Source organism: Muscardinus avellanarius (assembly GCF_963383645.1).
Source record: "Muscardinus avellanarius genome assembly, chromosome: 3".
Classification (NCBI taxonomy): Eukaryota; Metazoa; Chordata; class Mammalia; order Rodentia; family Gliridae; genus Muscardinus; species Muscardinus avellanarius.
In genome coordinates, this window is record NC_137788.1 from 64,848,346 (window position 1) to 64,861,801 (window position 13,456).

At 33.1% G+C, this 13,456-nt stretch overlaps 1 protein-coding gene across 1 annotated transcript in view; it reads right to left on the reverse strand.

Moving 5' to 3' along the window:
- Positions 1–13,456, reverse strand: part of LRRIQ3 (leucine rich repeats and IQ motif containing 3) — a gene marked incomplete at both ends in the record, with an annotated part of 87,151 nt that overhangs the window by 32,065 nt on the left and 41,630 nt on the right. The window contains one exon of the mRNA XM_080691443.1: positions 8,469–8,580. Within this exon, the coding sequence (XP_080547569.1) occupies positions 8,469–8,580 (112 nt within the window). The remainder of the gene's footprint in view (positions 1–8,468; positions 8,581–13,456) is intronic.

Consider the following 13,456-nt stretch of genomic DNA (forward strand, 5'->3'; position numbering starts at 1 on the left):
CTGTGAACCTGGGTTCCTCCTGTCTCAGCCTCCCAAGTACTAGGATTATTGGCATGTGCCACCAGGCCTGGCCTGACAATTTACTTTTTTAAGTTGAGGTTTTAACAAACATTTATTTTCATAGCTTACAGTTAAATTTTGTATGTGTTCTAGCTTTGAACTTAAAAATAAATGAAACCTAGCATAATTAATATGTGTATGTCAACATTTTTTGTAATATTTAAATTTTTGCTTTTGGTTTTGTACTTAATTCCTTTACTTGGGCTTTGTTTGCAACAATGCCTAACAAGCAGTGAGGCTATGGGAAGCCAGCCAAGGAGAAGAGCCTGCTCCTCTAGCTCTCAGCTCCCAACCACAATCTGACAGTTTAATAATGTTAAACTGGCTTATGGATAAGAGAAACTGAAAGTGATACATAACTTATGTACCATATAATATATCATCCAAAAGTGTGACATATTCAGGACCAAAAGATATTCTTACACACCAGGACAACAAAACAAACTAAAACTTTCTAGGGCCAAACAAGAATACAAAATCTTGATACGAATAGTCAGGAGTCCTTCATTAATTAGTGTATTTGCTATGTAATAAGCATTTAAATATTTCTGCCAATTTTAAATATCTGGGTGAGAAAATATGGTTCTACAAAAGACTTGCAGTACCCAGCAATTGTAAATGACTGCTATGGAGAGTTTGTTAAACCACATTACAGTTGCGCACATAAATATTAGTATTTAAGAATATATTTTGAAGTTGGAATGATGGTAACAGGTGATGTGAATACCACTCAGACTAATTTATACTCTGTTAGAACATTGAGTATCTCATACGTTTCAAGGCAATCTTATACAATTTATAATATTTAGAGTGTTCAAGTTATGAAGATATTTAAAACATATATATATATAATTGGTGTTATTAGAAATGTTACATACAAATTTTAGAGATTTGAGAAGGAGCACAAAATTTTGCATATTAGTTAAATTATGTAATACTGTTAACTAATTTAAGGACCTCAGATACAGCTTGGAAAGGCCAATGAGCCCCTTAAAAATAAAATTAGTTTTCTTCATATGTGCATTTTTAACATTGGGAGAAGCTGCTATTTTTATAAAATTATTAAATTTCTACAGATTTTTTATTGTGACCAAAGAAACAAAAATATTTAGAAATCAGTGTTCAAGAGGAATAGTATATAGAGGATACCACCTATGAGAGATAAATTGTATTGTTAAGCAATAATTGCTCACATTCATGCTCTGATTAATAAAGAGATTTCTGGCCTAGTTGTCACTAAGTGTCTATTATCAGTTATACTCTTTGGAAAATATCAATTCATAGTAAACTATTCATACTGCCTTAACCTTAGAAGAAGGAAGTAGTAATTGCCTGAACAATGAACATTACCAAACTCTCCTCTCTTATTTGCTAATCTATATATTGCAAGCTCTATGATGTTCAAAATTAATTTTAGGTACAAAGTTTTACTAAAATATTCTCATCATGATGTTTTTTTATGTTATATGTATGTAATCCATTTTCCAAGTGAAAATATAATAAAATATTCATAACACTAAAATATTTTTAAATCATGATTTTAGATTTCTTTTATTCAAAAGGTTGGTTTTAGCCAGACATGGTGGTGCATGTGTGTAATCACAGTAATTGGGAGGCTGAGATAGGAAGATCTCAGGATCAAACTCAGTCTCAGGACACAGTGAAACTCTCAGCAATCTAATGAGACCCTATTTTATATTAAAAATATGAAAAACTATGAGTATAGCTCAAAGGTAGAATGCCTCTGGTTTCAGTGTCTATAATTAAAGAAAAAATAAGTTATTTTTTTCTTTCAGTGCATTGATGTTGCTATGCATATGAAATTATATATTTTAAAATTTTCTCAAAAGAATTAAATATTGGCAGCCAACATGCCTGTAATCCCAGTACTTAACGGCTGAGACAGGAGGATTTCAGGCTCCAGGCCAGCATTGTCAGCTTAATGAGGCCCTCAGGAACTTAGAGAGACCCTGTTTAAAAACAAAATATAAAAAGAAACTCGTCATATAGCTGAAAGCTAGAATATCTCTGGGTTTAATCTACAGTACTAAAAAAAGAAATACTGGAATATTTTTACTTCTTTATTTTCATTCATGCTAAGTCTTCTCCAACATGCTTCTTGTCTTTGCTACTAATTAATTTGTTTTTATAAAGGTCACCATTGACTTCCATATTACAAATTAAATAAATACTATTTTATTCTATATCCTAAGACTTTTCAGATAGTATTCAAAGTAGTCAAATAGTATATTCTTTTTAAAAAATAAATTAGTTTTATCAAATCAGTACATACATATAAGTCAGGAAATATTATAAATCATAATAGTAAATGTTCAAATTTATCAAAGTTAAATGAAAATAAAAAATCAAGCTAAGAAGTCTTTCTCATAATACATATTATATATTATATGGCATATATATATATATATATATATATATATATATATATATATATATATAATAAAACTTGACAGAGGTTGTGGGGATGTAGTTCAGTGTTAGAGAACATGCTTAGAACACAAAAGACCTGAACCTGAGTTTGATTCCCAGCATCCTTACACAAGCACAGGAATGCACACAAACTCAATGCAGGAATTGATATTCACAGAAAGAAACTCTAGCTCTTATTGAAAATTACTGAAAAAAATTATCTGAAAAAATATATAGATGTATGTATATAAATAGCCACATAAATATATTCCCTAATATACTATATTTTATCATACATGTTAGAATTAATGGAATAAGTAAATTTTTTACCAAGCTCCATATTGATGCTCTTTAAAATGTGTGTGCCATACAGATTTTATTTTTTTAACATGTGCCATGATTAAAGAAATATGAAAAAAATAGTGCTCTATAAACAATATAGAAAGATGTAAAAGAGTTTAACAAAAATTCAAAAAGTGGAGAGAAATTGAATAAAAGTGGATTTCTTAGTATATTTTCTAAAAATACACTTTTCTTTTTCTTATTTATGTTATTATCTTTATGATATTAAGTTGTTATCATTTCAAAATAGCTGAATATAATCAAAAGATGTTTTTGTAAGTCTCCTAGTAACCACAAAATAAAATCACTAGAAAAAGACAAGTAATTAAGACACACTATGCAAGTACAACCCTTACAAAGGAGTATAAGAGAAATAAAAAATGTAGAAATAAGCTACAAAATGGTTGTATTAAGACCTAACCTCTCAATAATTACTTTGAATACAAATGAATTAAAGCTTTAAAATTTAAAAGCATAGAGTGACTGAATGGATAAAAACAATAAGACCCATCTATGTTTCTTACAAGAAACTCATTTAACCACCAAGTAGGCACATATGCCATAAGAAACAAAATAATTTATTTAATGCAAGTTGAATCCAAAAGAAAGCAGGATAGCCATACTCAAATGAAATAAACTTTAATTGAAAGCAGAAAAAAAATAGAAAAAGAGGTCATTATACAATGATAAAGGGGGCAATTCAACAAATATATATATATATATATACCAAATTTCAGAGTACTCATATATATGAAACAAACATTAAGAGATTTAAATAAAGATATGTTTAATACAGTGATAGTTGGGGACTTTCATGTCCCATATTCAACAGTGGCAGGTCATCTAAACCAAACTTAAAAGAACAAAATCAATGCCTAGTCCAAACAACATAAAATACTTCTGCAAACATTCCATCCACCTCCAGAATATAAATTCTTATCAAAAACATATAAAATATTTTCAGAAAAAAATCTTATACTAAGCAAAAAATAGTATTAATTTTAAAAAACTCGAACTCATATTATCTTGTCTGATCACAATGTAATAAACTTGGAACTTAGAAAATAATAATTATTTTATTTTTGTGGGATATTGTAAGTGGAAGTAGTTTCTGGATTTATTTTTCCGTAGAATTATAGTTGGCATACAGGAAAGCTTTTGAGTTTTTAAGATTTTGTATCCAGACACTTTGCTAAATTTGTTATCAGTTCTGTAAGCCTTTTGGTTGAGTTTGTTGTTCTTCTAAGTATACCATCATGTCATATTCAAATAGGAATAGTTTAGTTCAATTTTTCCTATTTATACTCCTTTGAATTTATTCTCTTGCCTTATTGCTCTGGCTAGAGTCTCAAGTATATATTGAATAGGTGTGGTGATAATGGAAATTCTTGCCTTGTTCGTATTTTTAGGTAGAACTCATGTAGATTTTCCCCATTTAATATGATGTTGGGTGTAGGCCTATGGTATATTTCCTTTATGATGTTCCTTCTATTTCAATTATTTGCAGTACTTTTAGCATAAATGGGTGTTGGATTTTGTCAAATGCTTTTTCAGCATCTATTGAAATGATCATGGGAGTTTTTTTCTTTGGTACTGTTTATGTGGTGAATTACATGGGTTGTTGTTTTTATGTTGAACAAGTCTTGCATTACAGAGAGGAACTCAACTTGACTATGGTGTATAATTTTCTTCATGTGGTTTTGAATGCACATTGCTAATATTTTATTTATCAGTTTTGCATCTAAATTTCATCAATGATGTAGGCCTAATTTTTTCTTGAGCTATCATTATTTGGTTTGGGTATTAATGTGATGTTAGCTTTATAAGAATGTATTTGTGAGAGTATTTTTCCTTTCTATTTCATAAAATAGGTTGAGGAGTACTGGGATTAGCTCCTCTATAAAGGCTTTCTACAAAAAAAAATTATAAAAGATTAAAAAAGTCAAAGAAGAATATATAAAGGTTTGGAATTTTATGTCATCAGTTAAATAATGTGTTACAAAAACAAAGAAGACCTTAAGAGATGAAAAGATCTTCCATGCTTTTGGATAGACAGAAGGAATAGCATCATAATGGCCAGTCTTCAAAAAGTAATTTATGGATTCAATGCAATACCCATTAAATTACCAAGATTATTCCTCCAAGATATAGAAAACTCAGCCCTTAAATTCATTGAGAACAACAATAAAAACTAGAATAACTAAAGTAGTTCTCAGCAACAATAATCATGTAGGACACATCATAATTCCTGACTTCAAACCATACTACAAAGCCATAGTGATAAAAAAAATAGTATTGTACAAGTGCGCACGCGTGCGCGCACACACACACACACACACACACACACACACACACACACACACACAAATGGACCCATAGACCAATGGAGCAGAATAGAAGACTCAGAAACAAACACAAACTTATAGAAAACTAATCTTTGACGAAGGGGCCAAAAATGTTTACTGGAAAGAGATGTCTTTTTTAACAAATGGTGATGGTAAAATGGGTTAACTATATGCAGAAAAATGTATATAAATTCCACTTTCTCACCCAGCACAATAGTCAATTAAAGATGGATCAAAGACTTGGAAATGAACCAAAGACTTTGCAGCTCCTTGAAAAGGGCATAGGTCCAACACTGCAACATATGGGACAAGGTAAAAACTTTCTCAACAAAATCCCGAAGAAAGAAAAAATTAAAAGAAGGATCAATACAAAAGATTGCATTAAACTAAAGAGCTTCTGTACAGCAAAGAAAACTACCATGAACTTCAACAGAGAGCTGACATAATGGAAGAAAATTTTTCCTATCTACTTTTCTGATAAAGGACTAATATATAGAATATACAGAGACCTCCAGAAACTCACTACTAAGAAAATAAATTCACAATTGCCAAACTATGGAACCAGCCAAGATGTCCATCAACAGATGAATGGATTAAAAAACTATGTGACATGTACACAATGGAATTTTACTCAGCCATAAAAAACCCAAAATTATGTCATGTCATTTGCAGGGAAATAGATGGAACTGGAGAACATTATGCCAAGTGGCATTCGTCAGTCACAAAAAGTAAAAAATTGTATGCTTTCCCTAATATATGGAAGCTGGGGAGAAAAGGGGTCTTAGGAGGAACTCTTGATGAAGAAGGACAAACCTTAGATGAACAAATAAGGTGACCTGAGGGGAATGGAAGGAGGAAATGGTGAATTTTCTAATGTACATGATGTACATTCACAAACATATCAATCACTAAAGCCAAACATAAGAAGGAGGAAGTGAGAAGGGAGAAGAAAACAGGGTAGGAATTGGGGTAAGGCTAAAGGAGTGATGTGTGCATGTATGCCTCTACCATCTTGTACCCCATTGAGATGCATGACTACAATATATCGATAAATAGAAAAAATATGAAAAACTTAACAAAAAATTGGGCAATTGAACTAAATAGACACTTCACAAAGGAAGAAATACAAATGGGGAATAAATACATGAAAAATGTTCACCATAGCAATCAGGGAAATGTAAATCAAAACTAAACTGCGGCTGTGTGTAGTGGCACACACCTATAATACTACTACTTGGGAGGCTGAGATAGAAAGAAGGCAAGTTTGAAACAAGCCTTGAAAACTTATCTCAAACTCATTGCAGATGAGACAACTGGCCGACCTCGTGGCACAAATGAGATAACTGGCCAACATCCTTTTGTCGAGGATTAGATAACTGATCAATCCCCCTCCCTTTTCCTATTTTTCATCTCCAAGACCCCATACTCCAAACACCCACACCCACACATCTCCACACCCCCCCATGTCCCCACATCCCCACATCCCGCACACATACCTCATACACAATACCTCCCACCTCCCACTCCACACCCAACACTGCGCACTCTACCCCACCCCATACCTCTCACCCCACACCCCCCCCCCACTCCACAGAGGTTCTCAATAACTTATAGAAACTCTGTTTCCAAATAAAAATAAAATTGGTCTGGTAGTATAGCTGAAAGGCAGAATGCCCCTAGGTTCAATCCCTAACGCCATACATACATACATACATACACACACACACACACACATGTGCACGCACATTAAACTGAGATTCTATATAATCCCAGTTAGAATTACAATCAAGATAACAAACAATAATAAATTCTGGTGAAGATGTAAGGAAATAGGAACCCTTATATACTTATTGGTGGAATTGTAAAAGCCACTATGAACACCAGTTTGGAGGTCACTCAGAAGACTGGGTATGAAAGCACTAAATGATCTAGCTGTACCACTACTCTTGGAGATCTTTCCAAAGGAACTGAAGTCAACATGTTATGGTAATACATGTATATTCTATATTTATAGAAGCACAATTTACAGTAGCAAAACTATGGAAGCAATCTAAGTAACTTTCAGCAGATGAGTGCGATATAAAAGTGTGATATATATAAATACACACAATATAATTTAACTCAGCCATAAAGATGAACAAAATTATTATATCATTTTAGGAAAATGTATAAAACTAGAGAACATCATGCTAAGTGGGATGAGCCAATCTTATTAAGTGAATGTTTGTATGTTTTTTTTTTTCACATTTGTGAAATGTAAAGAGAAAATAGGAAAGAAAGATAACTCCATGAAAATGAGGAGAGAGCCTATTAGAGTAGTGGAAGGGGATTGAGGAAGAAATAAAGGGAGGGGTAAAAGAGGCTTGAGAGAAAAACAATCCAAAAAACATTGTCTGCATATTAAGGTATCACTACTAATCTCATCATGGAGGGAGAGGGTAGGGGGATGAGATACAGAAAGAAACACACCAAGAGATGTTGCATGCATAAATGAATATAACTTTATATGAAAGTGTTATTTCTGGTTGTGATTCTATAATGGTTAGTACCAACACTGATAATGTATCACTTTGAATGCCACAGTGCTGTACAGTTACAATACACCAAAAAAATTCTGTAAAAAGAAATATACACAGAGCTTTAACCAAAATTTTGTTACCAATAAGATAAAATAGCATGCATTTATATAATAAAATAATTAAACTCAAAGTTGAATAAAATTTAATATAATTTAAATAATTTCTAATTAATCTGATACTGCACACATTTACATAAGGTACAATACTGACACAATCATACAGTAACAAAACTAAGTTCAGTATGATTCTTGTTAATACCAATTTCTACTACTTCCTGACTTCTACCCCAAATTAAGTTTTTAATGTTTATGAAACAACCTTCTTAATATATGTATTTTTAAAATATTGAATGGCCGGGTGTGGTGGCGCACGCTTATTATCCCTGCGCTTGGGAGGTGGAGACAGGAGAATTGCGCAGGTTCGAAGCCAGCCGTGTTGGCTCAAGAGACCCTGTTTCCAAATATAAAAAAGTATAAAATAGGTCTGGGAGTGTAGCCCGGAGGTAGAAGGGCTTCCAGGAACCCCAATAGCACCAATAAATAAATAACTAACTAAATAAATAAATAAATAATAAAATATTGAATGAGACGTTGGCTAAGCCCTCAACATCGAGCCTCGTATTTTGTAGTTCAAAATCAATGTCTCAATAGTTAATGCTTTAGTTCTCATTAAAATATATTCTTGGGTCACAATTTAAATTTTTATAGCTAACCTTTTTGAAGATGTCTTGATTTCTTGCAATTATCTTTTAATTCCCTTAAAATAGAGGAGACATGTTTTCTCTGTTCACTTAATTTTTCTAAATCAACAGGAGAATATGTTCTCTGTTAAAATAAAAATAAAAGCATTGATAGAATCTTATATGTTTTAGAGTTCTAAAAGAGATTTCATGTCTATTTCCAGTATTATGATTGATTTTTATTTAAAAACAACAACAAAAATCTGTGAGATAGGCAGAGTTCACATAAACACAAATATTTTAGTGCTCAGATATTCTCTTTATATTTGGTAATTTTTAAGGTTGCTAAGAATAATTAAAATAACTCATATTAAAATATATTAAATGTGACATGATTTTGGTAATGGTGCCCTAAGTCCAATTCTTTCTATTGAACTAATATAACACAAATAATGTAAAACAATTAAATAGTAACAAAAAACTACAAATGCTTTTCAACTTTAAATTCTTCTATAAATTTTCTTCTAGTTACAGTATTATTATATCTTCCTACTTCTATGAATTTTACCTTATTTTGATAACTTCCATTTCTCTTCTTTCTAATAATGCAATTTATCAAGTGTTAAAAATTATATCAAACCATAGAAATGGACCTTTATTTTTCTTTAAATAGCACATTCTTATCATACCCATGAGAATATAATGCATGTTTACAACAATCCTGTTTCTACTGGTACTTATTCCTTTTAATTTCCTCAAGAGAATAAAGAAACAAAAAATATGTGTGTCAAATCAGATATCAAATCTCTATCACAGATAAAGTTAACTCATAGAATCATGAAGCTTAAAAAGCTAAAATTTAAGCAGTAATTTTTCTGAAATATATTTTCTTTAGTCATGACATTTACCCTTTTTCATGGCCATCATTATTTATCATTTAAAATAATTGTATTGATTCAAAATTGCGACTGCGGGATGCAGCATATCTCATCAGCTGAAACAAAGTTCAACTACTGAGAAGGCAGCATCTTAATATACAAAATAAATACAGCTCACAAACAAAACAGATCCAGGGACCATGGCGGAAGGAATCCAGTAACTCTGAACTGTGAGATCCATTGCAAAAAAGCCCAAGCAAGCATCCAACCTGCTGCAGACGCGGCAGGCTGCAGGCCCAAAAGGCGAGTCCCAGAACAGCAGCACCAAGAAGTTCAGAAAAAAAAAAAAAAAAAAAAAAAAAAAAAACCCAAGATTTTAAAAGTGGCCATAGAGCTCCAATATCGTAAGCAGCGAGCTTCACCCAAGCACCTGAGCAGCAACATTTGCTCACCAGAGGTGGCACCTGCAGTGGCACAGGAAACCTCTAGAGACCCAGAAGGAGACCAGGTAATCGTGTGCGCCCAAAGAAAGTGTGGGATCCAGTGGTGCAGCGAGGCATCCAGAGCCCCAGACAAGGTAGCCAGGTAACAGTGTGCACCCAAATGAACCACGAGACCAGGTGTGCACCTAGTAAAACAAACCCTCCTGGACATCAGATCTCAAATAGACATAAATAAAATAATATTGGGAGACTTCAACACACCTCTTACACCACTGGACTGATCTTCAAGGAAGCCCATGGAACCTTATCCAAAATAGATCACATCCTGGGCCACAAAGCAACACCAGCAAATTCAAAAGATGTGATATAATTCCCTGCATCTTTTCATACCATAATGGAATGAAAGTAGAAATCAACAACAGATGCCGGGCGTGGTGGCACACGCTTGTAATCCCGCGCTTGGGAGGCAGAGACAGGAGGATCGCGCAGGTTCGAAGCCAGCCGCGCACGCTGGCTTAGGAGACCCTGTTTCCAAATAAAAATGTAAAAATAGGTCTGGGAGTGTAGCCCAGAGGTAGAAGGGCTTCCAGGAACCCCAGTACCACCAAAAAAAAAAAAAAAAAAAGAAATCAACAGGAAACTCAAAAGAAATTATTTAAGTACAAGGAAATTGAATGATACACTACTAAATGATAAATGGGTAAGATTGGAAATTAGGGGAAAAAATTTTTTAAATTGTGTAAATAAATGAAAATAGAGAAACAACTTACCAAAATGTATGGGAAACTTTGAAGGAAAGTATACTAAGAGGAAAGTATAGAGCATTAAGTGCCCATATAAGAACAAAGAATCGCCAACTAAACAACTTAATAAAACAACTCAAGGACCTAGAAAGACTGCAACAGTGTAATCCCAAAGCCATCTGAAGGCAGGAACTTATTAAAATTATAACAGAAATAAATAAAATAGAGGAAAAAAACAATTCAAAGAATAAACAAAACAAAAAGCTGGTTCTTTGAAAAGATTAATTGGATTGACAAACCCCTGGCCAACCTAACCAAAACAAAGAAAATCAACTCAAATAATTAACATCAGAAATGAAAAAGGAGACATCACCACAGACAGTGGGGAAATTAAAAAAGAAAAATCAGAAACTATTTTGAAAATCTATACTCTAGTAGACTAGAAAACATGGAAAAATTCGATAGATTTTTAAGTATATATTACCTACATAAAGTGAACCAAGAGGACATAGCAAACCTAAACCAACCAATAGCAAGCACAGGAATAGAAACAGCAATAAAAATTTTGCCATCAAAGAAAAGCCCAGGCCCTGATAGGTTTCGAGCTGAATTCTACAAAACCTTCAGTGAAGAACTAATACCAATACTTCACAACTTGTTCCGGGAAATTGAAAGAGATGGAATTCTCCCAAATTTCTTTTATGAGGCCAGTATCACATGAATCCCCAAACCAATAAAGATAACTCAAGAAAGGAAAATTATAGACCAATATCCTTAATGAATATAGATAGAAAAATTCTAAACAAAATACTAGCTATATGCATTCAGAATCATATCAAGGGAATTGTACACCATGACCAAGTTGGTTTCATCCCAGAAAAACAAGGATGGTTCAGCATATGCAAATCAATACACATTATTCACCACATAAATAGAACTGAGAACAAAAACCACATGATCATATCAATAGATGCTGAAAAAGCATTTGACAAAATCCAATACCTATTTATGTTAAAAACACTGCAGAAAATTGGGATAGAAGGAACATATTTCAACATCATTAAGGCAATATACAATAAACCTAAAGCCAACCTCATATTGAATGGGGAAAAACTGCAACAATTTCCTCTAAAATCAGGAACAAGACAAGGATGCCCACTATCACCACTCCTTTTCAATACAGTCCTTGAGACTCTTGCCACAGCAATAAGACAGGAGAAGGAAATCAAAAAAATTCAAATAGGAAGAGAGGGATTAAAACTATCCTTATTTGCAGATGGCATGATCTTTTATCTAGAAGACCCAAAGAACTCATCCAAAAGACTTCTGGACCTGATTAACCAATTCAGCAAAGTTGCAGAATAAACAGTCAACCTAAAGAAATCAGTTGCTTTTTTTATGCCAACAATGAATCCACAATGAAAAAACATAAAGAAAACAATTCCATTCACTATAACCTCAAAACCAATAAAATACCTAGGAATAAATCTAACCAAAGATATAAAAGACATCTACAAAGAAAACTATAAAACATTAAAGAAAGAAATTGAAGAAGACCTTGGAAGATGGAAAGATCTCCCTTGCTCATGAATAAATATCATCAAAATGGCCATTCTTCCAAAAGTGATCTATAGATTAAATGCAATTCTCATTAAAATACCAATGACATTTTTCATAGACCTAGAAAAATCAGTCATAAATATTACATGGAGAATGAAAAGACCCAGAATATCTAAAGCAATTCTTAGCAATAAAAACCAGGCAAGAGGCATCATAATCCCGGACTTCAAATTATACTAAAGATCAATAGTAGTAAAAACAGCATGACATTGGCACAACAGGCATACTGACCAGTGCAACAGAGTAGAAGATACATAAACAAATCCACACATATATAGTCTATGGATTTTTGACAAAGGGGTCAAACTCATATGGTGAAGAAAAAACAGGCTTATCAAAAAATGGTGCTGAGAGAACTGGGTATCCATGTAGAAAGATAGAACTAAATCCTTACCTCTCGTCATGCACAGGAATCAACTCGAGATGGATCAAAGACTTAGAAATTAGGCCAGAGACTGTGAAGTTATTAGAGGAGGGCATAAGCTCAACACTCTAACATATAGGCACAACAACACCTTAAAAGTGCAGAAAATTAAAGCAAGAATTACCAAGTAGGATGGCATCAAACTAAAAAGTTTCTTCTCAGCAAAGGAAACCATCAAGCACCTAAAGAGGAAGCCTACAGAATGGGAGAAGATCTTTACCAGCCACCGCTCTGATAGAAGGCTAATATCCAGAATATACAAAGAGCTCAAAAGACTCTATACTAGCAAAACAACCCAATCAAGAATTGAGCAACTGAACTGAATAGACACTTCACAAAAGAAGAGATACAAAGGGCCAACAGAAACATGAAAAGATGTTCTACATCATTAGCCATCAGGGAGATGCAAGTCAAAACTACACTGAGATTTCATCTAACCCCAGCCAGAGTAGTAAGCATAAAGAAATAAAGAAATCAAATAACAACAAATGCTGACAAGGATGTGGGGAAAGAGGAACTCTTTTACACTGTTGGTGATAGTGCAAACTAGTCCAGCTGTTATGGAGTTCAGTGTGGAGATTCCTTAGAAAATTGGGAATAGATTCCCCCATATGATCCAGCTCTACTACTTCTGGGTATTTTTCCAAAGGGGTTGAAATCAGAGAACTACAGTAATATATGCATACCTATGTTTATAGCAGGACAATTTGTAATAGACAAAATATGGAACTAATCTAGGTCTCCGTTAACCAATGAATAGATTGCAAAATTATGAGAAATACACACAATGGAATTCTATTCAGCTACAAAGAAAAACAAAATCATGCCATTTGCAAAAAGATGAAAAGATCTGGAAAACATTATGTTAAGTGAGACAAGCCAAGCACAGAGAGAGAAGGGACATATGTTTAAT